A 25935-nucleotide genomic window follows, 5' to 3' on the forward strand; every position below is an offset into this window, starting at 1 on the left:
TCCTTCTTATCCACCATCTTCTTCTCCTTCCTTCCCATTATCCTCTTCTTGTTTATATTCTGCTCCTTTCTCTTATTTTACTTTTTCTATCAAATTTTAATACCGGTTTGATTATTCAAACGGAGAATTGATTATCTTAATTAGTGACCCAGCACCTGGTGCTATCTAGTGGCCGAATCCGAAAACAGTCACTCGGAAGTGTCGACCAATCAGGAGAGAGTAAGGGGAGTTTAGAGGCTTGTCCTAGTAGGACACTGATTGATTGATCGGTTTCAAAAGTCGTCAAAATATTGAACCTGCTTATGATTGGCCTGTCATGTCTATTCTCCTTCTTCTGCTTCCTCATATTTTCCTTCTTTCTTCCTTTCTCCTGTCCTCTCTACCTCACCTGTCTCCTCATTCTGTCTTCTCTTTTTATCTCATATTTTATATTTATTTATTTTATTTATCCATATACAAATACAATCCAGGTAAAAACATCAGACATTTGCCCAAAACTGCTCTAAACCTTAATTTGGAATTCACAGTCTAGAGGTTATGTAATACTGTAGTATTTTAAGTCACAAGGACAGGAAATTCCGTTTTGCAGGCGAGAATGATGTTTCTAGTCGAGGCGCTAGTCGAGACTAGAATTTCATTCGAGCACTGCAAAAGACATTCACATCCAACTAAATTACACCATTCTTGTCATAATAATCTTGAAAAGAATAACTGAGAAACAGAAAACATTACCTGCTTGTGCTGACATTACTACATGCAGCAAAAATAGTGTAAGTTACTTGGACGTGAATGACTTGCAACATTCTATTGACATAACCAAGTTTTCAAGTTTCGAATCAGGAATTTCTTGATTGTAGATGACAAAAATTCCACCTGGAGCGCTAAAAGGCGGCTTCAGGAACCGTTTTGCTGTTCCAAATTCGGAACTAGGAAACATACTCGACTGTAAAGAAAACATATGATTTTATTACAGTATAGTATTATGCTGTAATGAGAATCATATTTTTATTTGTTCTACAATCGGCTGTTTACCGGCTTGATTTCATGGATGTAAAACAGCTTAAATTGAATGACTATGACAAAAAATGATAACTTTTTATAGGTTTTCAACTTAACACCAGAGGCGGCCCTAGAGTTTGCTAGGCCCAAGGCGAAGTTTAACGGTGGACCCCTTTTAATATCCAAAATAAATAATTGTCAACTATTCACTTAGAAAAAAAGTGCTGATTCAATTAACAATATATGTTTGTACTATAAATTTATCATCATCATTCGCAGAGCAACATATGTATTAGGATATACATCGATTAAGTTTTTCTCAATCAGTAATTTAACTGCTTCACTAATTTTAAAGTCCACAGGTATGACTCGGCAGTACATTTTTAATTCTTCACATAGCTCTTCGCCATCAATGTCGGAGTTAGATGTAGTTTCTGTCTTAAATGTTAGCGTCTCTTGAAGTTGTTTACAGAAACTTAAAATCAGATTTGTCCTTCAGTGAATTTTGTCTATAGAGATACGGTACCCAAATCTCTATTCATACTTTTTAAGCTCAATAAATCTCAACTCAGTGCTTTCAGTATTTTTATCAATGAGAATATAGAAAAAATCTGTTCTGAAAAGGTCTTCTGTATTTGAGCTTATATCATATCCTCCTTCATAAGAAAAGCTGATTTTTTTTTTCTATTTCTGATTTTCTTGAACTCTTTTGATATACTAAGTTCTTCAACAATCTCATTTGCACTGACCATTGCAGAGACTAGGCCATTATTTCTGTACTCAGCCAACCAAGATAGAAACTTATCGAAGTGATTTATTTATTGCTGATCTAGGTCCATGTCAGCTCTTTGCCACATTTTACTAATAAACTGAATTTTTACCAACAAATTGTATCAAATAATCAATGAAAGTATGAAATCATCCATACGAAATAATTTCATTTCTGAGTGTATTACATTATTACATTCGCTGGCAGTAGCAGAATCATTAGTAGAATCTGGAAGTTCTTCTAAACACTCAGCAATCTCTTTTAGTTGATAACGAAGAGCTTTAACACTTTCTACTCTACATTTCCATCTAGTTTCTGATAGAGGCTTCAATGGATAGAGGGTAATATTTGTTTTGTTTCTTGGAATACTCCATCTATTAGATGAAGCAGAAGACAATGTATAAAGCCTTTGTAACATTCCAAAAAAACATACAAGCCATACCTTATCCAAAACTACAGTTAGCCTAGCAGCTAATACAGTAGTCAATGCCCACCCACTCCAAGTGCGTTTGAGTAAACAATAATCATAATCAGGAAGTTAGTAGTGTTGTACATAGGATCGAAGTTTTATTTATTTTTTCATTTATTCATTTATTTATTTATGTCATTGACAATTACAAATCATAATTATAATAAATATACTATGATTGAGAGAAGACAACAGGCATAGCCCAAAACTATCTTCTCTCAAATTTTTACAAAAAATTATATAGGATATTTTGAATTGAAATATTCAATTTTAAAATTCCTTCTTAATTTTTTTTGTGTGGGCCCCAAGGAAGCGCGGGGCTCCAGGCGCCGCCTTGTTCGCCTCCATGTAGGGCCGCCTCTGCTTAACACACACCATTTTGAGTCTCCCTTACCTTTATCCCCTCAGAGTAGATGTCGAATAAAATGCAAGAGTTGAGTGTCTATTCTAATTTGAAATACGTTGCCCAATTAAATGATTTAACACCTATAAGACTACATAGTTTTTAAAATGAAATTTCCAATTCAGATGTTTGATATCTCTCTCCCGCATGTAGGCTATACCCACTGCCGGTTGTTGCTATGTGCATTGGCCTTGAAAAGAAATATTCAACAAGATTTTTATTTAATTTTTGCAAGGTGCATTCTAGACGAATGGAATCCCACAAATGGAAGGAAGCTGTTGACGAAAGTGCAGCTATATTTCGACAATGATAAATACGAGTTGAACTATGATACCATCTACGAATACCTCATCATCAAAAAAATTGAGGTCTGGATCTGTGTTAACGATCATGTAAGTATCCCAATTCAAATCCAAATTATTGAGACTTTATCATTTTTTCTTCCCTTCATTTATTCATACAATAAGTACATCATCAAAATGATAGGGAGACAAGAAATAAGGTAACTATTGAATGAGAAGAATGAGAAAGACTAAGAAATTGTCAAAAAACCACTGATTTATTGATACTTAGAAAGACCGGTTTCGGTTATTACACCATTGTCAATCTCTGATAAACTCTTAAAAAAAATAAGGTAACCTTGTGCTATTCCTCTCCCAAATTCAGATAAGGTTACACATGGTCCAAAATAGGTCAAGGCCCGGTTGCAGAAAGGCCGGTTGAATTTTAACCGTGATTGATTCCATGAAAATCAATCAGAGGAGGCCTTTTTGAGAAGATGGCTTCTCTGATTGGGTCTCGTGAAATTAATCACGATCAAAGTTTAACCGGCTTTTGTGCAACCGGCACCAAGTTTTGTAGCTCTACACTTCACAAAATTTTCAGTCATTGGATATTTCAACAAAGTAGTTTTCAAATTTGGATTCTTCAAAACCAAACATAAAAGAAAAATGTTCCACATATCAAAATTATCACTGAAAAAGGAAATATTCAAACATTGAAGACTCAAATTCAAATTGGAACTCAAACTCAAAAATTCAAATTGAAATTTAGATTCAGTATGTAATCGGAACTTGAATTCAAGTTCAGATTCATATTCAAGTTTAGATTGAAATATTTCTATATAATTATAAAATATTTATTTCTATATAAGAAATAAATTTAGCTGAATTGAACTCTTGAGCTTAAATAATGCAATCTGGTAATTTGAGCGTGTTGAAATGCCATACATACATAATAAAATTACTAAAATAATCTACTGAGATAAAATTTATTGAAACAATGTTTCCACTTCATTCCTCTCCAATAGCCAACTCTTGGTCAAGTGTCTGAATCTATTCAAGCGTAATGCATCCTTTATTTTACTAGGCAAAAGGTTGAAAATACGAGGAGCGACATATAGAAAGAATCTCCTGAATTTTTCCTTTCTTGGACGAGGCGGAATAAAGTACCCTCCTGTACGTAGCATTGGGTGACGTACTTCATAGATGAATTCATTGAGATCTTGGCCGCTTTCTTTGTAAAATAGTTCTAGCACTTTGTGAAAATATAAATACCTTAATGGTAAGATATTTCTATTTCTGAATAGAATGAGGGAATGATGTCGAGCTGGTTTCCTACTTATCACTCTCATTATGAATTTCTGGCCTACTACTAAGGGATTGAGTGTTGATCAGACACAATACTTCACATAGTTGCTTATGAAGACATGATTGTCTAATTGCAATTACTTATCAGTGTGAGTTGCGTCACAATCAGCTATGTTAAGTATTGTGACTAAACGTGTCTGATCATGTTTATTCTTGACTAACTGGTGTGCACCTAGCCCAGTAGAGTTGATTCCAGGCATTCCACTAGATAAATAATTGATATTGACAATTTCTTCTTTCAGGACACTATGCTGAGAGTGGTAACAACTCTGGAGGGCGTTGGTGGAATTTTGGTTGTGTTGTACAGGGATGGGGTGCAAGTGACACCGTTGGATCTGCCAGCTGGTGGAAAGTCAGCCAAAATTGTCGAGACCAAATACATTGATCCGGTCGATTTCAAGATCTTGAAATACAGTGAGTGAACATTCCTCAATCAATAAAATATGGAATAAAATATGTTGAATATACTCATAACTTCAATAAATTCTATCGTATTCACAACCTTGAAATAGCCAGCTAAGGGCCATATGCTGAAACAGTAACTACGTTCAACTTTGAACAACGTTTACTTGTGTATATTGTTGCATTTATCAAAATGTGTTTTATACGGAGTTTAACGAACAGCTGACATTTTCACGTTTAAACCGAGTATCTGCATTATGAGCCTTGAGGCTGTGCAAAGGCTACAAAATCTGGTGTGGAGCACTCACACAACTTTACTTGCCGCTATGAAAATTGATCAACTTTTCTAAGATCTGAGCCAGGATGATCTGAGCTGGTGACAGGACAATAGCGCTGCAGACACACGAAGTCTGCTATTTCTTCATAGTGAATGATTTAATGGAATCAAAAGTTGCCAACAGTTTGCAATTAAATAATCTTATTTTCTCGAATTTCAGGCTTATTTTCAATTTTAGGTGAAAATGTTACTGAACATTAATTGTAGAAATTTTTATGCTCAATCTCTTCGACTTGAAATTTTTCGTTTAAATTGTATCTGAAGCCTGATAATTGGAAATCTAAAATCAAACTTTGCATAGATGGTGCAGTACTCCTGGAATTTTTACAGATATGAGACATGTGGCAGTTGATAGAGATTATCAATGACTTATCTAGTTATGAATTTGATCAAAATCGTTGGAGCCGTTTTCGAGGAAATCGCGAAAAACCTTGTTTTTGACAAAATCTTCGCCATTTTAGCCGCCATCTTGAATTGCATTTGATCGAAAATGTTCATGTCGGATCCTTATAGTGTAAGGACCTTAAGTTTCAAATTTCAAGTCATTCCGTTAGTTGGGAGATGAGATATCGTGTACACAGACGCACAGACGCACACACCACACACACACACACACACACACACACACACACACACACACACACACACACACACACACACACACACACACCACACACACACACACACACCACACACACACACACACTCACACACACACACACACACACACACAACACCACACCACACACACACACACCCCCACACACACACACACCACACACACACACACACACAACACACACACACACACACCAACACACACACCACACACCACACACACCACACACCACACACACACAGACCAATACCCAAAAAGCACTTTTTGGACTCAGGGGACCTTGAAACGTATAGAAATATAGTAATTGGGGTACCTTAATTTTTTTCAGAAAGCAATTTTCCTTACATAAGGTAATAGAGCAAGGAAAGTAAAAATAAACTTCCTACTCGTGATAGTTCTCAAAGTTTTTTGATTTGTATAATTATCATCAAGCTATTCAGAGGATAGATTCTTCATGGTATTTTTGATCTAGTAAAACAAAATTTTTTTGAAAATATCAATTTTTAAGATAGTTATTCAATTTACTAAAAATAACTTTTAGTTAAGTTATTTTTTGTAAATTGAATAACTTTTCCAAGAATTGATATTTTCAGAAAATTTTTGTTTTACTAGTTCAACAATATCATGAAGAATCCATCCTCCAAATCTCATGGATTTATATCTTACCGAATTTGAAATATTCTGTCCCAAAAATTCAAACTTCAGGCGCTCATATCTTAAAAAGTAATGATCGGAAAAAAATGTTTTCCTGAGAAAACTTGATGATAGCTTGATGATATACAAATCGAAAAACTTTGAAAAATATCACGAGTAGAAAGTTTATTTTTAGCCTTTGCACAGCCGTAAGGGCCCGCCGCAAAGTAGACCAACGCTAATCCACGAAACGCAACCCACGCCGTGGGATGTTTTGTAAACCATTGCTATAGAATCACTCATAATCAATCAGCTGACAAGTGGATTATTCATTGTATGTATTATTATCATTGCACAGATGTCTGGAGCAATGGTTTACAAAACATCCCACGGCGTGGGTTGCGTTTCGTGGATTAGCGTGGGTCTACTTTGCGGCGGGCCTTAGCAGTACCTACTATTACTTATAGTAGTATACTTAGTAGTAATAGTAGGTATTGGCCATAGTTCAGAGTCTTTTGCTAATTTGAATCAGCTGCTATATTTTTCTGTAATTTTACTCTTTGATAGTATTGACTTAGAAAATAGCTGTAGATAACGAATAGCTCTTCCAAATCCAATATTGCGAATATCACTATTTTCAGATTCTTTGGAAAATTTTCCAATTTTTTTCTCAATTAATTTGCATTTATTATCCTGTCATATCCTCAAACGCACGAAAGGGGTGAGTCGATTTATTCACTAATGAACTGTATAGTCTATATAAAGAATTTATTGCCAAATACAAGAAATATTTTGACAAATAAGAAAAATCATCAAAATACAATATTTTTGGCATGAATGGAGAAAGAAGCCTTGAGCTCCAGACACGACTTCTAAAAATAAGAAATACATTTTTTTAAATCTAATAACAGCAGTAATACAAATGAAACAATTCTGTCGATGAAGAAGAGTTAAAGTATATAATAGTTCAAAGAGTATGTTTCGAAATTCAAATTTAATCTATGAGAGCAATCGGAAGTTATCGTCGAACATACAAACCCACAAACGGACTATGACTTGGGTCTCTATTCAAAGAGAGAAATTCGAAATTCAAATTTAATCTATGAGAGCAATCGAAAGTTATCGTCAAACATACAAACCCACAAACGAACTATAACTTGGGGTTCTATTCAAAGAGAGGAACTTGCTGCGCTCGTTCGAGAAATGAACTTGCTGATGCTCGTTGACATAACTATGTATCTATTATCTATTGAGGGTAGTGTAATACATCTACCAATTTCAATTTTTCATTTAAATTTCAGCGGGAAATCTCAAACTCTTGACAACTAGAACAGCTGAGGAGATGAAGGGGCAATTGAAGATTCCTGTACCTGAGTAAGAATGCTATTTGCCTTTTCAATACTTAGAAAGTTGAAATAAATGTAATACAAAATTCCCATTCATAACCTAATATTGTATGTATTTCTCTGTTGGATCAGTTGGAAACTATCGCTATAAATTGCTAAAGAAATAGTGGTCAATTTTCTCTACAATGTCCTGGACAGTGTTGCTTCAAAATTAAATCAATTTCGACCTTTCATAATTGCCTGACGAATTTAATCATTGATGCCATTCATAAGAAATACTAACGACTCAAAGTATCACCATAGAGATACAATAGCGAAAGTAGATATCCCATGGTATAGGGCGGTTATGTTGCAACTTTTACTGTTATCTCTAGCTGATTACTATCAATTATTGTCGATTTTTACTGTTTTGACCGGGTAAGAGTGTATGAGCGGCATAGTATGAGAGACTACCAGAGTCACACAGCTTCACGGGAAAGAACTACGTGGACTATTGGCTTGAGATAACTTTTTGTGTAGTTGAGAAGTTGATATTGTGGTAATTATTCATATTCAATGGAAAAGACTAAGAAATTGTCAAAAAACCACTGATTTTGACAATAGTGAGGAATAGTTTTGAAAAATCAGTGGTTTTTTGACAATTTCTTAGTCTTTTTCATTCAGCTTGAGATAACAGTAAAAGTTGCGACATAAACGTCCAACATGGGGTATCTACTTATATATGCTATTGTTTCTCTATGGTATCACCTATTCCAATCCACTGTCCGTGTTCCTTATGAAATATAATTCATAATATAATAGAGGAAAGAATTGGCTAATACACGTACAGAATAGGAAACTCACGAATGACACATCTTCAAGTCTGAACAACTACTCAATTGATCAACTTGGGATTTGGCATGTACATTTTTTATTTACCTAGGAGGGTTATAGGCTCAATTTGAATTCTCAAAAATTTCAGTTTGTAAAGTATTTATTAGACCCTTGACTTGCTAGTCTAGGTTACCTGCTAGTCTAGTAAAAAAAATAAAATGATAACATCTCCCAGGTGATAGTTTTAATCACGGTATTTAGATGAAAACGGTAGGGGTCACGAGATGTGTGAGCATGCGCAGTGGCCAGCCAGCTAGATTGCTTCATCGCCACCAACCGAGGTTTTCAACACCTATTGGCAATTCATGAAACTATTTTTTTTAAACAGATGATTGGATTTATAATGACGTCAGCTACACCGGAAATTTAGCACAAACATGGGCGTGGCACCTACCGTCTTCCTCTATATACCGTGGTTTAAATGACGGATAAGGATATTGATTACAAACTAATGTTGATCGGGTGCTGGCTTAGGGCCGGTTTCCTAGCTCGGGATTTAGCTAAGTTCTAGACTTTAAACAGCTGGAGTCAGAAAATTGGCATTCGAAACGTGGCGTAGTCTATGTTAATTTCTATGATAGTAAATTTCTATTTAGGGCGTAGTTTCTATGATAATCTTTAATATCGAGGACCGAGCTTCGCTCTGGAGTATAAAAGCATAAAAAAATAATTACGAAAGAAGAAATTAAAATAACATTCATTGTTCTATCTAATTGAGTAAATTGAGATCAATTCCCAGAGGAATGCAAGAATTTCTCTCACAAAAGCCCAGTTGCACAAAAGCCGGTTAAATTTTAATCCTGATCAACTTCACGTGAACCAAATCAGAGAAGACCATTTCAAAAAGATGGATCTACTGGAATTAATCAGGATTGAAAATAACCCGGCTTTTCTGCAACCGGCACTAAGTAACTGATTGAATGATTACAAAAGTTCACCATAATTTTGACACAGTCCCACACACATGAACTCACTCACTCACTTCCATCATCAAGAGACGACGAAATAATTATTATCAGCTGTTTTTCCAAGGATGAATTATAATTATCCTTCTAATGTCCTCAGCGAGTTTTCCCAGGGATTGATTAATTGATTGATTGATTGAGTACTTTATTTATGTAGATTACAATATATACTGGCTTATACACTTATATACAATAGCTTACAATACAGCAGAATTATAGATGAATTCACATAATAGAGACTAAGAAAATAATTATTGAACTGTATATGATATGAAAAAGAAATTTGTGATATAATAACTATATATAATAATAATTATATTGTTATGCTTCTACATAAATTGGCTGAGAAAAGGCTACATAAAAGGGATGAGACCTAGTGCAATCAAATTTTTATATTATAAAACCCATTATGTTCTGAATTTCGTGAGAATCGTTAGAAGTGTTCTCGAGATCCGGTGAAATACAAACATTTAAACATCTAAACATCCAAACATCTAAACATATAAATAGATATTGCTCGTTTAATAGTACAGGATTTTCCCATTTCTATAATTGGAAACGTTCTCCTTGACTGAATGAAACATTCCTGAATAATTCAAAATAGCTGGAACCTCACACTATTTTCTCTTTGTTTTATTCTGTAACCAATTCTATAGGTTTCTGAAATTTAATTTTAGACTACAACTTCGCTCCAATTCGGGAAGCCGATTTCCCGGCTCCAGCTCTTCAAAGTCTAAAACCATAGAGAAACAATAGCGTAAGTAGATATCCCATGGTATAGGGCGTTTATGTCGCAACTATTACTGTTATTTCAAGCTGATTACTGTCGATTATTGTCGATTTTTACGGTTTTGGCCGGGTAAGAGTGTATGAACGGCACAATATGAGAGACTACCAGCGTCATAAAGCTTTACAGGAAAGAACTACGTGGACTATCAGCTTGAGATGACAGTAAAAGTTGCGACATAAACGCCCTATACCATGGGATATCTACTTAAGCTATTGTTTCTCTATGCTAAAACTTAGCTAAATCCCGAGCTAGGAAACCGGTCCTTGAACCGGGAACGTGAACCTCATGATAGTATATTATTTTTCCTACAGTTACGTTGAAAAGTGGCCATTGCTGCACTGATTACAGAACGCAAAGAATCACTTTTCCGCTCTAGTGCGGGAAAAATTTTTCTGCACTCCAGATTTGCAACATGGCAACGCAAAATACTTAGTAGGTTATATGGAGCAACAGTGCAGCAAAATCAAAATGAAGTTGGTAACAGTGACTGCTGTGGCTGCTATAGTGAGCAGAGGTGCAACCAAGCACAACGCGCTAATTATTATTCATTATATATTATAACCAAGGACAACGAGGACTTAAGGATTTTAGGATTAAGGTTTTTATCAATAATAAAATTACACAGAAAAACATTTGATGCATTTCAGGCAATTTTACCCATAATTACCCACTTTTCATATTCAATGGTAACTGTAGGAAAAACTTATGTGAAATACATGCGCAAGTTCCTCTGCTGCACTCAAAAAAACCATTCCGCCCTCGCCTACGGCTCGGGCGTAAACGTTTCTTTCGGTGCAGCAAAGTGTCACTTTGCGCACTAGTTGCACAAATAACTATTTCAATTCATATTGCACCACATTTATAACAAAAATGGTTATTTTTACAGTTTCAGAAAAGAGGCAGTTCGATTTTTTAGAAATTGGAAGAATAAACTGATGGAATGGTTCAGATGGATTAAAAGGAAGATTGGTGCCGCAGTGGAAACGGTGGCAAGAGCCGTTGGTATCGAATAAGTCAGCTGCAATATTATTTCGATTACAAAATCGAAATTCAAATTCAAAATCAAAAATAGAGTTTCCAGTGGGATTCGATTCCAAAATCCCAGCGTTCTTTATAACTTTATTCCTTTCCATTAAAAAAACACTGTCAGTGTAGAGTGAATTTCATTATATTATCCGTGATTTGAGACTTATTATTAGTATATTATTCAAGACTTGAATTTGTCTCACTGTGACTCGACCCTGCTATGAACTACTATCACCGTTTTTGAAAAGAAGAAGAAGGAGGAGAAGAAGAAGAAGAAGAAGAAGAAGAAGAAGAAGAAGAAGATTTTGCTAACTTGCGTCTGGGAAGTCTGTCAGTTCTCAATTTTATGCAGGGTTGAGATATTCTCTCACATTACTGTATTTCCGTTAGCGATGGAAAATACACTGGTATTTGGGTATATTTCAAATTGCATTTCCCTTTCTCACGGAGTCATGCTCTGTCTCCGTCGTCTCTGTGGTGGCAGGGGATCATAATAATAATAATAATAATAATAATAATAATAATAAAAGCCTTTATTGATGTTCAAATGCATTACAAGCAAGTGCACTTCTAAAACGTTAATATTATTCTGGGCAGGGGATCATAATGCATGGAAACCAATCGAGCGGTTCCAATCAAGCGGCGGCCGAAATCACATTAAAATCTAGAGGTAGCCTCGGCTCTCAAGGGCCCAAAAATAACGTGTTTGTTAAATTTGTTGAATTTTTTGAATTTGTTGAATTGCATTATTTTCCGCCGTGAATTAGTATGATGTTGAAGTAGTCTATAATCAATAAGTGGAGTAGAATATGTTTATGGGGGGGGGAATATGAGTAGTTGGAGTAGGGGAATGTTTATTGAAAATATTACAATAAATGAATATAGAGTATATATTTAAAATATCGAATATTATATATTATAGAGTCAACAATAGTGTAGTGAAAATTCCAATAGTGATGGATTTATAATTTAACCTTCCGGCAGTCGCGCTGTGCTAAAAAGTACAACAGTGTCAGTTTTTTTGCTGCACAAAACTATTGAATGGAGTGGTGTCAGTGAATGAGTCACCTATGCATTCCAAAACTTTCCCCCATCACTCCACTGAGTTGCAGTATCAACCGAGCAATGGTTCAGTCTTTAGGTGCCATTTAGTCGCGACAGTGCATAAGTCGCACTGTGCATAAGATAGGGAAAGACTGTATACGGGGACTGTAAACGAACCATTAACACAGAATAGATGTCTTTGCTTGATGTACCTTATTGGGCTATGAAATGGTAATCATCCAAATGTTCATAGGCGTAAAATAATCCAAGAAGATGGAAAAAGTAATTATACAATTAATTAATACTGTATACGGGGACTGTAAACGAACCAGGCTTTGCTTGATGTATCTTAAAATAGTCCAAGAAGATGGAAAAAGTAATTATACAATTAATTAATATGTTTTGACAGTAAACAGAGTACATAACACTTGGAAAATTAGATGTTGTACAAAGTACAACACGCGACTGCTCGTGTGATTGAGTAAGGCGCGACTACCGGAAGGTTGAACGATGGTGTGTGCCATTATAATATTTTGTACCTCATGTTAATAATCTCATATTGTTTTAGGAATAAGTGTGAGTTTCTTTACAAGATTTGAAATTTTCAATTATTAATACAGTATTTTCCAGTTATCAGTGATGATTTATTTATTCATTTTATTTATTTATTTATTCATATACATATACGATTAAGGTAAAAACTACAGGCATTCGCCAAAAACTGTTCTAAACCTTAATTTGGAATACACAGTCTAAAGGTTATGTAAATGATAACTTATTTCACACACTATTTTGAGTCCAAAAAAATGTATCCACCACAATTTTGAATTTATCTGATTAATTAATTTCAAAATACAAATCAAAACAATAATCTTCCTTCACAATCACAAAAAATATTAAAAATTTCACTTGAATCCACAAAATTATACTCATGTTAAGATTCTAAACATCAAATTTAGTGAAGTATTCTCATTTTAATTGGTTTTCAACTTTTCTCAATTCTAAATTCCTAGTTTATATATATCTTGGACTCAAAATTAGACAAATTTCATAAAGTCTTTTTGGAAAATTTCTATCTAAATTTAGGGAAGGAACATTTTTGGGCTTCAAGCCTGTTGTTCCTTTCCCAATCATTCATAATAATTGAGAATGATAGTGTATGTTTCAATGTATACATAAATTAATTAATAAATATTGACCAAGTTCATTTATTATTTATTTGTAGTAGTAAATTCGATGAAGTACACGCTACCGTCGTGAACAGTTGGACTTTCATATCAGAGTTATTTTACTATATTGTTTGAAGAGTTAAATCATTGTTAAAATATTACGTTAAACTGTCGGTCCCGGCTGAAGTATGACAGTCGTAAGGCCCATTGACGGCTTAAATTAAATATTCAGGCGGTGGAACCTTCCCCAAAGGGACTCCCCACAATAAAAGCCATACGAATCTACTTTTTTCATTGTTAAAATGTGTGTTATCAGCTAATAAAAATGTTCAAAAGTAATATATATGTTCTTTCTACCACTCAACCTCAATTGCTATTATAATAGAAGTATATAAACGTATTATTATTTACGGAAGTACCCATGAATCGAATTTTCAAGCAGAATTGGTTATGATTTGAAGTTATTAGGAGTTCATGAAGCATGAAGCGAATGTTTTGATTGATTATAAAGCATATAAAATCTAGTGCGAATGATATTGGAGCAGCTCCACATCTCATAATATTATTATTCCTCATAATATTATATATTCCTCAATGATTCATACAATAAGTACATCATCAAAGATGATAGGGAGAGAAAAAATGAGGTAACCTTGTGCTATTCCTCTCCCAAATTTAGATAAGGTTACACATTGTCCGAAATAGGTCAAGTCTTGTAGTTGTTCACTTCACAAAATTTTCAGTCCTCTACATCTACTTTACATAAAAAAATACAATTTTATGACGTAGGCTTATCAGATGTCGCTATTATCACAAAGAGGAAAACATCACTTGTTCAAATAATCGATAGTGACAAATGTCATTACAGTGTTAATCACTTAGTTCACATTATATAGGACTACAGGTTTTATTCCTCTTCAAACTTCAATGTGACATTGGAACCATGATTTGAAACGAATATTCCTGTAATCTATTCTACATTCTGATCATTTTTCTCTATTTGAATTTAAGAATGGAAATGAGACTAATCACTTCAAATATATTGATTGCTATTGTAGTCCTTGATTCCATCATGTAAGTAGAAGATTACTAAATCATATCGTAAAACTGGTATAAATACAGCATGTATCAGAGGAACGGGAAATTTTGAAAGTTGAATAATTTCAAGAAAAACAAATCTTTAAATAAAGATTTTCATATCATTCAATAGTAAGAATAATGCCATTTTAGAATAAATAATAACGTACAAGTAAAACAAATCTTTGATTGGAGATTTCCATATCATTCAATAGTAAAAATAATGCCATTTTAGAATAAATAATAACGTAGCATCTATTTTTTGAAGATGACATCTTGCAGGTGTATGTATTCATTTTCTACGCAAACATTCCTGTAGTCTCTTCATCACATCGTCGATGCATGGTTTGACGTAACATTACAACTGGAATTTGAAATCGCTTCTCGAATCTTGGCTTTCAATTCTTCCATTGTTGCAGAATTGAAAGCCAAGATTCGAGAAGCGGTTTCAAATTGCAGTTGTAATGTTACGTCAAACCATGCATCGACGATGTGATGAAGAGACTACAGAAATGTTTGTGTAGAAAATGAATACATACACCTGCAAGATGTCATCTTCAAAAAATAAATTTAAGGTATTATTTATATTAAAATGACATTTTTTTACTATTAAATGATATGAAAAGCTCCATTTAAAGATTTGTTTTACTTGAAACTATTTAACTTTAAGAATTTCCCGTTTCTCTGAAACACTGAGTTGAACCATGAAGAAAAATAGCATAAGAAGATATCTCATTGTAGAGATTGTTCATGTTCCAAATCTGAAGCCGATATTCCGTAACTTGAGCCGATTACTGTCGAATACTGTCTTTTGGCCAGGTGAGAGTGCAAGAACATCACACTATGGGAGACTATAAAGGCATCACAATATAGCTTCACGAAAAAGAACTTCTAGGATTATCGGCTCGAGGTAACTGTGGAATTTGAAACATAAATATCCTATACCAAGAGATTTATCTTCTTAGATATCTTCTCTCTACTGTTAAACACAGGATAAAAGCCTTGAAAAATATTTGGAAATTTATTTATTTAGCGTATGGCAGTATACACAACACATTTATGATCACAAAATTCGAAAAAAAAAGAAAACAATAGAAAATTCATATATAAAACGAATGAAAATATCTTAGTCACTTTGACCTGGAATTAGAGGCATGCTTCCAGGGTATTTAAGTAGGCTATTGATGCTGGTTTAGCCACAGGAAATCTTCATGTGCACCCGTGTATGTGATCTGGGACACTCCTCCACTATGTTTCTCACAGTCTGGACTGCTCCACACTCACAGAAAGGGGAGTCCGCCTTCCCCCACTTATGCATCAGATAGGCACATCTACCATGATGAGTTCGTACCCTATTCAATGCCGACCATGTTTACGAGGCAAATCGAAGCCTGGTGGCCTTTGGCTACAAATGGGATGTCATGTTCTGCTTTGCTGACCACGCTTGTTGCCAGGCCTCAGTTAACGGAAACCTGAATCTAAGCTGTAATTGCGTCCTAACCGGTGGCTTACGAGATTTCAGACGGCTCTGATGGCATCTTGTATATCCTCATGTATTGGCAGGCTTCGATTTCCTGTATCTTCTTGTACTCTCTAGTAAGGGCATTCATGCGTCGAAGATTGGGGGTGGGATGTGACTCAACACCGGGAGTCATTCCACAGGGGTAGATTCAGAACACACCTATCATTCTCATTGAGTTACTTAGCTGAACATCAACCCTATGAACATGAGAGCTATTCATCCGATGGACGCACCGCTCAGCGAGAAACAAAACCAAGGCTTAGGGCTGTAGAGCGTAATGTAGATGCGAAGCTCCCCATGATGTTCCGCAACGTTTTTGCATAATATTGTTTCGGTTTTTAGTTTTCTGCTGTCTTGTTAGGTGCTCTTTGATGAAAGTGTCCTATCAAGTATCACGCCCAAATATTTGGGAGCCTTATTGTGTTAAGGCTTCTATCTCGAATTGAATTCTTAGCTCTCTGTTAGCTTCTCTATTGTTCAGGTGGAAGCATGCAACTTCTGTTTTGCTGGCATTTGGTTGGAAATTGAATCAAGAACAAAAATTCCATATAGTCCCTGGAGTTCCATATATACCCGTTTGATGGTAGTAATCTTAACCCTACTATAACGTTGTGTAGTAAACAATACAAACTTTAACGTTAGCTATACATTTCAAACATCTCCAACTCAATTTGGAGAGGGAGAAGCAACTAAATAAATAAATAAATGTTGAGTCTGTTTTTCTCTCCTCATATCATATATCAAGTTACGCATGTACCAATGAATGAACAAAGAACTTTTGAAAATTTCTTAGTCTTTTTCATTTAATATATGAATAATTACCACAATATCAACTTCTCAACTACACATAAAGTGAAAACCAAATAACTAATGATTTATTGTTTTATGGATAGAATTATTATTTATTGAAAAATGAATAAATCTTGTCCTCATAACGGTAGAATGCTAAGATAGTACAACCTTATCATATCACTAATCTTCTGTGATAAAGGGCTATCTCTGTCGGTGAGGACAAATATTTTTTTGATATTCTTTAATTATCGAAAAATTATTGCTAGCACTCATAACCAAGTTGATTCAAACTTTCATTGAAAGCTTTGATATTCTTTAATTATCGAAAAATCGACCAAAATTATTGCTAGCATTCATAACCAAGTTGATTCAAACTCTCATTAAAAGTTTGTGGTTTGTAATGAGGGTAGCATACTCTGCCCCTTCATATTTTGCAAATTCTATGCAAACTCCTATTATTTTCACAAACTAGATTTTCAAATTTAGATTCTTCAAACACAAACATAGAAGGAATATTTCACATTATCATCACTGGAATAGAAAAAATATTCACATATTATTGAGGAAAATATCGGGGGACCGTGCTTTCCTCTGGAGTATAAAGCATAGAAAATTTGTAACGAAAAATTGAATTTATAGTTTCAGTCATACAATTTCTCAGTCGTACAATTATTTTTACAGTTATATGAGGAGGCACAACAGGCTTATGCCCAAAACTGTCCTTTTTCAAATTTATACTACAGTCCAAATCAAAATCTAGGTTAAGCTACTATATAATTCATCAAAAACAATTTATTCACACTACAAAAACAAACACATCATGATTGCAAATAGATAACTGTACTATGGATTCGATTTGGAATGATATACTATGTTTTCTACAATATTTGTTAATATACTATGTACCATTCTACACTAACGCATCTAGTTACTATTTGGACTTTCCGAAGTAAACATGTTTTCTAAAAAAAATAGGAATAAACAAAAATAAGTTTTTCTTGCTGGATTCATCTTTCGTGAGATCAGCTGGGGAATATCCCACACATGCACTCGCTCACTCACTTCCACTACGGTATCGACAAAAGACAAAATTCCAGCTGTTTTACCAAGGACTTATTTATCCTTTTATGTCCTTCAGCGAGTATCCCGGGTGAGACCTAGTGCAATCGAGTTTTCATATCATAAACTACCTTGTTCCAAATTTCGTGAATCGTTGAGCCGTTTGCGAGATCCGGTCACATACAGATATAAATATAAAATAGAAACATCTGAACAAATAAACAAAATTGCTCGTTTAATAGGATGGATAATTCAAAAGGAACAAGAAAAAACTTAATTCTAAAAGCACATCTTCCAATAAAATGTAGATTAATAAATGAAAATGAAATAATATTGATTTATTTGCCATAACAATTTACAATCAGTACTCATATTAAAAATATAGTATACTATAAATATACTACATGATTTTTAAGTATGTAGTAATAGATAAATGCAGGCTATGAATATGGGCAAATTAATAATTTTCAATATCCTATTATATAAAGCGAGCAATTTCTGTATATTTATTTTAGCTATTTTATATCTGGTTATTTATCCAATTATAATGGGTTGTGTTTTGAGGGATTAAGCTTGAGGCCATTTTTCTTTGTCCATTCCACTATCAAATTGATATCCTGATTCATTATTCCACTGTTCATTAATTTTTGTTATGGAACAGCTTAAATAGATTTGAAGGTCGTCTGCATAAGTATGGAAACTGGAGAATTTGATAATGGAAGAAAGGTCATTAGCATACAAAGTGAAGAGGAGAGGGCCTAAAATTGAACCTTGTGGTACTCCATGCATAACGTTTTTCCAAGTTGACTTTTTGTCACCGACAGATACACATTGTTTCCTACCTAATAGATAGGATTTAAACCAAACTAACGAGTTGTGACTGAAACCAAGATAGCCAACTTATTCAGAAGGACTGTATGATCAACAGTATCGAATGCTTTGGAAAAATCAATAGGGTGAGGATGGTGCATTTTCTTTGGTCCATACTAACCTTATATCATCATGACACGAAGCAGATGAGAGACTACTAATATGAGAGACTACCAGCTCATAAAGCTTCACAGGAAAGAACTACGTGGCTATCAGCTTGAGATGACAGTAAAAGTTGCGACATAAACGCCCTATATCATGGGATATCTACTTAAGCTATTGTTTGTCTATGCTAAAACTTAGCTAAATCCCGAGCTAGGAAACGGTCCTTGACCGGGAACGTGAACCTCATGATAGTATATTATTTTTCAATTGATATTGCACCACATCATAACAAAATGGTTATTTTTACAGTTTCAGAAAGGAGGCAGTTCGATTTTTAGAAATTGGAAGAATAACTGATGGAATGGTCAGATGGATTATAAGGATATGGTGCCCGCAGTGGAAACGTGGCAAGAGCCGTTGGTATCGAATAAGTCAGCTCCATATATTATCGATCACAAAATCGAAATTCAAATTCAAAACAAAAATAGAGTTCCCAGTGGGATTCGATTTCAAAATCCCAGCGTTCTTTATAACTTTATTCCTTTCCATTGAAAAAATACTGTCAGTGTAGAGTGAATTTCATTATTATTATCCGTGATTTGAAGACTTCTATTATATTATTATTATTATTATTTTATTATTTTATTATTATTTTATTGTATTATTATTATTATTATATTATTATATTTTATTATTATTATTATTATATTATTATTATTATTATTTATGATTATTTTATTATTATTATATTCAAGACTTGAATTTGTCTCACTGTGACTCGACCCTGCTATAAATAACTATCACCGTTTTTTGAAAGAAGAGAAGGAAAAAGAAGAAGAAGAAGAAGAGAAGAAGAAGAAGAGAAGAAGAAAATTTTGCTTCAAGTCAGTCAGTTCTCAATTTTATGCAGGGTTAGATATTCTCTCACATTACTGTATTTCCGTTAGCGATGGAAAATACACTGGTATTTGGGTATATTTCAAATTGCATTTCCCTTTCTCACGGAGTCATGCTGTCTCCGTCGTCTCTGTGGTGGCAGGGGATCATAATGCATGGAAACCAATCAAGCGGTTCCAATCAAGCGGCGGCCGAAATCACATTAAAATCTAGAGGTAGCCTCGGCTCTCAAGGGCCCAAAAATAACGAGTTTGTTAAATTTGTTGAATTTTATTGAATTTGTTGAAATGTAGCCTATTATTTTCCGCCGTGAATTAGTATAATGTTGAAGTATTCTATAATCAATAAGTGGTAGAATATGTTTAGGGTGGGGGATATTCGTAGTTGGAGTAGGGAATGTTTATTGAAAATATTACAATAAATGGATATAGAGTACCATATATTTAAAATATCGAATATTATATATTATAGAGTCCAATAGTGTAGTGAAAATTCCATAGTGATGGATTATAATTTAAACCTTCCGGCAGTCGCGCTGTGCTAAAAAGTACAACAGTGTCAGTTTTTTTGCTGCACAAAACTATTGAATGGGGTGGTGTCAGTGAATGAGTCACCTATGCATCCAAAACTTTCCCAAATCACTCCACTGAGTTGCAGTATCAACGAGCATTGGTTCAGTCGTTAGTGCCATTTAGTCGCGACAGTGCATAAGTCGCACTGTGCATAAGATATGGAAGACTGTATACGGGGACTGTAAACGAACCATTATCACAGAATAATGTCTTTGCTTGATGTACCTTATGGGCTATGAAATGGTAATCATCCAATGTTCATAGGCGTAAAATAATCCAAGAAGATGGAAAAAGTAATTATACAATTAATTAATACTGTATACGGGGACTGTAAACGAACCAGGCTTTGCTTGATGTAACTTAAATAATCCAAGAAGATGGAAAAAGTAATTATACAATTAATCATATGTTTGACAGTAAACAGAGTACATAACACTTGGAAAATTAGATGTTGTACAAAGTACAACACGCGACTGCTCGTGCGATTGTGTAGGGCGCGACTACCGGAAGGTGAAACGATGGTGTGGCCATTATATATTTTTTACCTCCTGTTAATAATCTCATTTGTTTTAGGAATAAGTGTGAGTTTCTTTACAAAATTTAAAATTTTCAATTATTAGTACAGTATTCTCAGTTATCAGTGATGATTGAGTGAAGTATTCTTATTTAAATTGATTTTCAACTTTTCTAAATTTCAAATTCCTAGTTTATATATATTTTGGACTCAAAATTAGACAAATTTCATAAAGTCTTTTTGGAAAATTTCTATCTAATTTAGGGAAGGAACATTTTTGGGCTTCAGCCTGTTGTTCCTTTCCCAATCATTCATAATAATTGAGAATGATAGTGTATGTTTCAATGTATACTAGATTAATATAATTTGACCAAGTTCATTTATTATTTATTGTAGTTAGTAGTAAATTGGATGAAGTACACGCTACCGTCGTGAACAGTTGGACTTTCATATCAGAGTTATTTTACTATATTGTTTGAAGAGTTAAATCATGTTAAAATATTACGTTAAACTGTCGGTCCCGGCTGAGTATGACAGTCGTAAGGCCCATTGACGGCTTAAATATATATTCAGGCGGTGGGACCTTTCCCAAAGGGACTCCCCACCAATAAAAGCCAATACGAATCTACTTTTTTCCATTGTTAAAATGTGTGTTATCAGCTAATAAAAATGTTCAAAAGTAATATGTTCTTTCTACCACTCACCTCAATTGCTATTATAATAGAAGTATTTAAACGTATTATATTTACGGAAGTACCCATGAATCGAATTTTCAAGCAGAATTGGTTATGATTTGAAAAGTTATTAGGAGTTCATGAAGCATAAAGCGAATGTTTGTTGATTATAAGCATATACAATCTAGTGCGAATGATATTGGAGCAGCTCCACATCTCATATGTATTATTCCTCATAATATTATCATTCTTCAATGATTCATACAATAAGTACATCATCAAAGATGATAGGGAGAGAAAAATGAGGTAAACCTTGTGCTATTCCTCTCCCAAATTTAGATGAGGTTACACATAGTCCCAAATAGGTTAAGTCTTGTAGTTGTTCCTTCACAAATTTTCAGTCCTCTACATCTCTTTTTACATAAAAAAATACAATTTTATGACGTAGGCTTATCAATGTCGCTATTATCACAAAGAGAAAACATCACTTGTTCAAATAACCGATAGTGACAATGTCATTACAGTGTTAATCACTTGGTTCACATTATATAGGACTACAGGTTTTATTCCTCTTCAAACTTCAATGTGACAATGGAACCATGATTTGAAACGAATATTCCTGTAATCTATTCTACATTCTGATCATTTTTCTCTATTTGAATTTAAGAATGGAAATGAGACTAATCACTTCAAATATATTGATTGCTATTGTAGTCCTTGATTCCATCATGTAAGTAGAAGATTTAATCATATTACTTATCATATCGTAAAACTGGTATAAATACAGCATGTACAGAGGAACGGGAAAATTTGAAAGTGGAATAATTTCAAGAAAAACAAATCTTTAAATAAAGATTTTCATATCATTCAATAGTAGAATAATGCCATTCTAGAATAAATAATACGTACAAGTAAACAAATCTTTGATTGAGATTTTCATATCATTCAATAGTAAAAATAATGCCATTTTAGAATAAATAATAACGTAGCATTTATTTTCGAAGATGACATCTTGCAGGTGTATTCATTCTCATAATCCCTGTAGTTCCATATACAGGATGTTTCAGAGAAACGGGAAATCTTTAAAGTAAATAATTTTCAAGTAAAACAGATCTTAAAAAAGATTTTCTATCATTCAATAGTAAAAATAATGCCATTTAGAATAAAAAATAACGTAGCCTCTATTTTTTGAAGATGACATCTTGCAGGTTATTCATTTTCTACGCAACATTCCTGTAGTCTCTTCATCACATCGTCGATGCATGGTTTGACGTAACATTACAACAGGAAGTTGAAATCGCTTCTCGAATCTTAGCTTCCAATTCTTCCGTTGTTGCAAAAATTAAAAGCCAAGATTCGAGAAACGGTTTAAAATTCCAGTTAATTAACTTTTCGACTATTTGTGAAATTGTTTGTCTTTTTCCTTATTCCGTTATAATGTGCATGTAAATAGCTTTTTCTATAACATTTGAAAACTAAATATTTCCATTTGAAACTTTTCCAGATGAGGCGAAGAGTCAACTATGAGAAGTGCAGAGCTATTTACAATGAAGATATGGACCGTAAAATTGCCTTCGTCATGAGAAAAAACAGAGTTGATCCGTTTCCCGTGTATTTAAATGTCTCATTACTTGATCGTAGAAATTTTACTACTGTAGTCGTAAAGAATAAAAAATAATCTCTTCTACTACATCGAGCAGTTTTAATAAACTTTTTGAGTAGTACAGTTGTGGAGGTTATTGTTTAATAAGAAGTTTGAAGGACAAGTCGAATATCATCTCAAACTTAGATACTGCTTCAAGCCCTGCTTTCGAATGAATTTCTGCTGTTGAATGGAGAGATAATACAGTTGGTTCTTATATGCTCATGGCAGTGTTTAAACATTGCAGTCTGCCAATGTATGAACACTCCCTTTTTTACCAATTCTAGTATTTGTATTCTTATGGAAATCCGAAATTCTTTGTGGAGTAGGTCCATTGAGGCGTGTTCATTATACGAGTTTAACGACTTCCAACAATACTCTAGAGCATTGTTCCTGGGTAAATCTAAATATCATATTTAAATTGTCCGGAAGTCTTCAGTTACTCACACAGCGGCCATTTTGCTTTTTTCACTTATTTTTTTCTAAATAATGGTTTACATACGAAGTTGAAAACTTTGTACAATCTTTATAACAACTAGACAAAGCTACAAAAAACTATGATATTTTCAAATTCACAAAACAAAATGGCGACCATTAAAATTTCCTATCTTAATAACTCAGAACTCGTTGGTTTTACAAAAAAATACAAAAGTAACGTTTTTAGTAAATTTGATTACCTATCGATTGGTTCCTGATTTTTCAAGATTGGACCAATATTAACTGAGATAGGCAGCTTTAGTGATAGGTGACCAAGAGGGTTATGTAACATTATTATTGTTGAAATAATCTAAAATAGCTTACAAATACATGCAAAGCAGACTGAGACTGTTACATTGTTGTGGCAGACTTTAACCTCATGCCTTGGCGTGCACTGCCAACTAAACCCCAGCGGTTACCTATCATTAAAGATGCCATATCTCAGTTATTTACTAATTTACTAAAAAAACGTTACTCTTGTAAATTTTTAGTATCTTTAAATTTGTCTTCATTTCATATTTTGAACCATTATTTAGAAGGAAATAATGAGTAAAAAAACAAATGGCCGCTGTTGTGAGTAACTGTTCGTTACTGTGATATGTTTCTTACCCAGGAACAATGCCTCAGAGTATTGGTACATAGGGAGTTTGTATACTCGTTGACATAAATCTATTGACATAGTTGAAGAGAATAGGCTAGTAGTTGTTTTTTTTTACTTCATTATTTTCACTTTGAGATATAGATTCGTTAATTTTTAGGACATTCTATTTTAACTACTACACACATAAAAAATGTTATGTTTGAACAAGATACAAACTTTATATACACGTATCAAGCGTTTTCCCTCATTACAGTATCAGTGAACATGTCTGCTACAGTGATATGCAATCCCCATATTAAGTTCTTATGAGGCCATTCATACTCGTTCGGCTGGGCTGAGCGGGAATAGTTCAATTAATTTTAGAATTAATGGATTTTGTTTCACTGTGCCAGCCACTTCACTGGTACTGACTGATTGGGAATCCAGCTTAACTCTTTACAAATTCAAATCTAGTGTTTCCTTGAAGAAATGAGGAGAAGAAGAAGGAGTGGTCCTTTTTATGCCAGATCCACACACTCAAACTTATCGTCATGATATATGACATTTATCTTGCATGATCATGCCATATTTTTTTCGAACTCTGTCATGCAAGACTGAATTGGATGGTGTGTACACTCTGTCAAGTATGTTTAAATAAGATATTTCAATAGGGCTACTTAAATAATATTTACTATAGTACTTGAAATTATAGTACCATTTTTCTACATAAACACAACTAGTTCGAGCACTCATGACATTTTCATATTTAACAGTAGAAGATAAGAATATCTTGAATAAGAAATACTAGTAATTTCTATAATATGTAATTATGTTTCATTCAGATCAAACCTTCCGGTTTGTCAAACCTGATCAAACTCATGCCAAACGTCAAATCTAGCATGATTATGCAAGACTGACGATAAATTTGAGCGGGGGGCCGGGCTTTACTTAGACTATTCAGACGAAAAGTAAAGCGGGTCATTCACTATCTGGTTTCCTGAACAACTGTGTTTCGGTAGTAAGGCCAAGCGTCATTTCTTTCACCACTCACGCTCCGATTGGTTGTTAACAAATTCCAACATCCCCATTCACGTTTCAACTTGACTATAGTTGAATTAAAAGAACTTCTGAATGGAGGGATATGCAGAAGCATTTTAGCCATTAAGTGTTGAATAAGTTGTAGAGACAAGTGCGGAAGCCATTTTTCAAACAGGCTCAATTGCTGAAGTGCTCTCAGAAAGGACACTAGGTATGTATATCATGATGTGTTGAATACTCACTAAAGACTACATAACGCCTTCCACTCTAGCACGGCAACATCGCCGCCGCTGTATCCCCACTTTCCCAAGAGACCAGAGATGGATGAACTCCAGGACTAAGTGGGTCAAGAGGCTGTTGAGTCAAGGGTGGCCAGGCGCCAAGGGAGGCAATTTGGCGACCCCTTACTCAGCGGAAGGACCTACAAAGAAGGCCAGGAGTGGAACTCACATAGGTCACGAGGACCAATATTAGTCTGATAGCTAAAGACACAACCAGGTGATGAATGGGATGTTAGTATAGGGAAAAACTCTTTGAGTTCCACCATCAACAATCAATTCACGTCGAATCCAGCATTGATATTATTTTCATGTGAATTTAGTAGTTTGATAGTGCGAAATTAT

At 34.2% G+C, this 25935-nt stretch overlaps 1 protein-coding gene across 1 annotated transcript in view; it reads left to right on the forward strand.

Moving 5' to 3' along the window:
• LOC111054083 overlaps nucleotides 1-25935 on the forward strand; it is a gene marked incomplete in the record, with an annotated part of 158091 nt that overhangs the window by 80483 nt on the left and 51673 nt on the right. The window contains 3 exon segments of the mRNA XM_039437303.1: nucleotides 2876-3032; nucleotides 4532-4703; nucleotides 7582-7654. Coding sequence (XP_039293237.1) covers nucleotides 2876-3032; nucleotides 4532-4703; nucleotides 7582-7654 — 402 coding nt within the window.

This window comes from Nilaparvata lugens, chromosome 11, assembly GCF_014356525.2.
Source record: "Nilaparvata lugens isolate BPH chromosome 11, ASM1435652v1, whole genome shotgun sequence".
NCBI classification, from domain to species: Eukaryota; Metazoa; Arthropoda; class Insecta; order Hemiptera; family Delphacidae; genus Nilaparvata; species Nilaparvata lugens.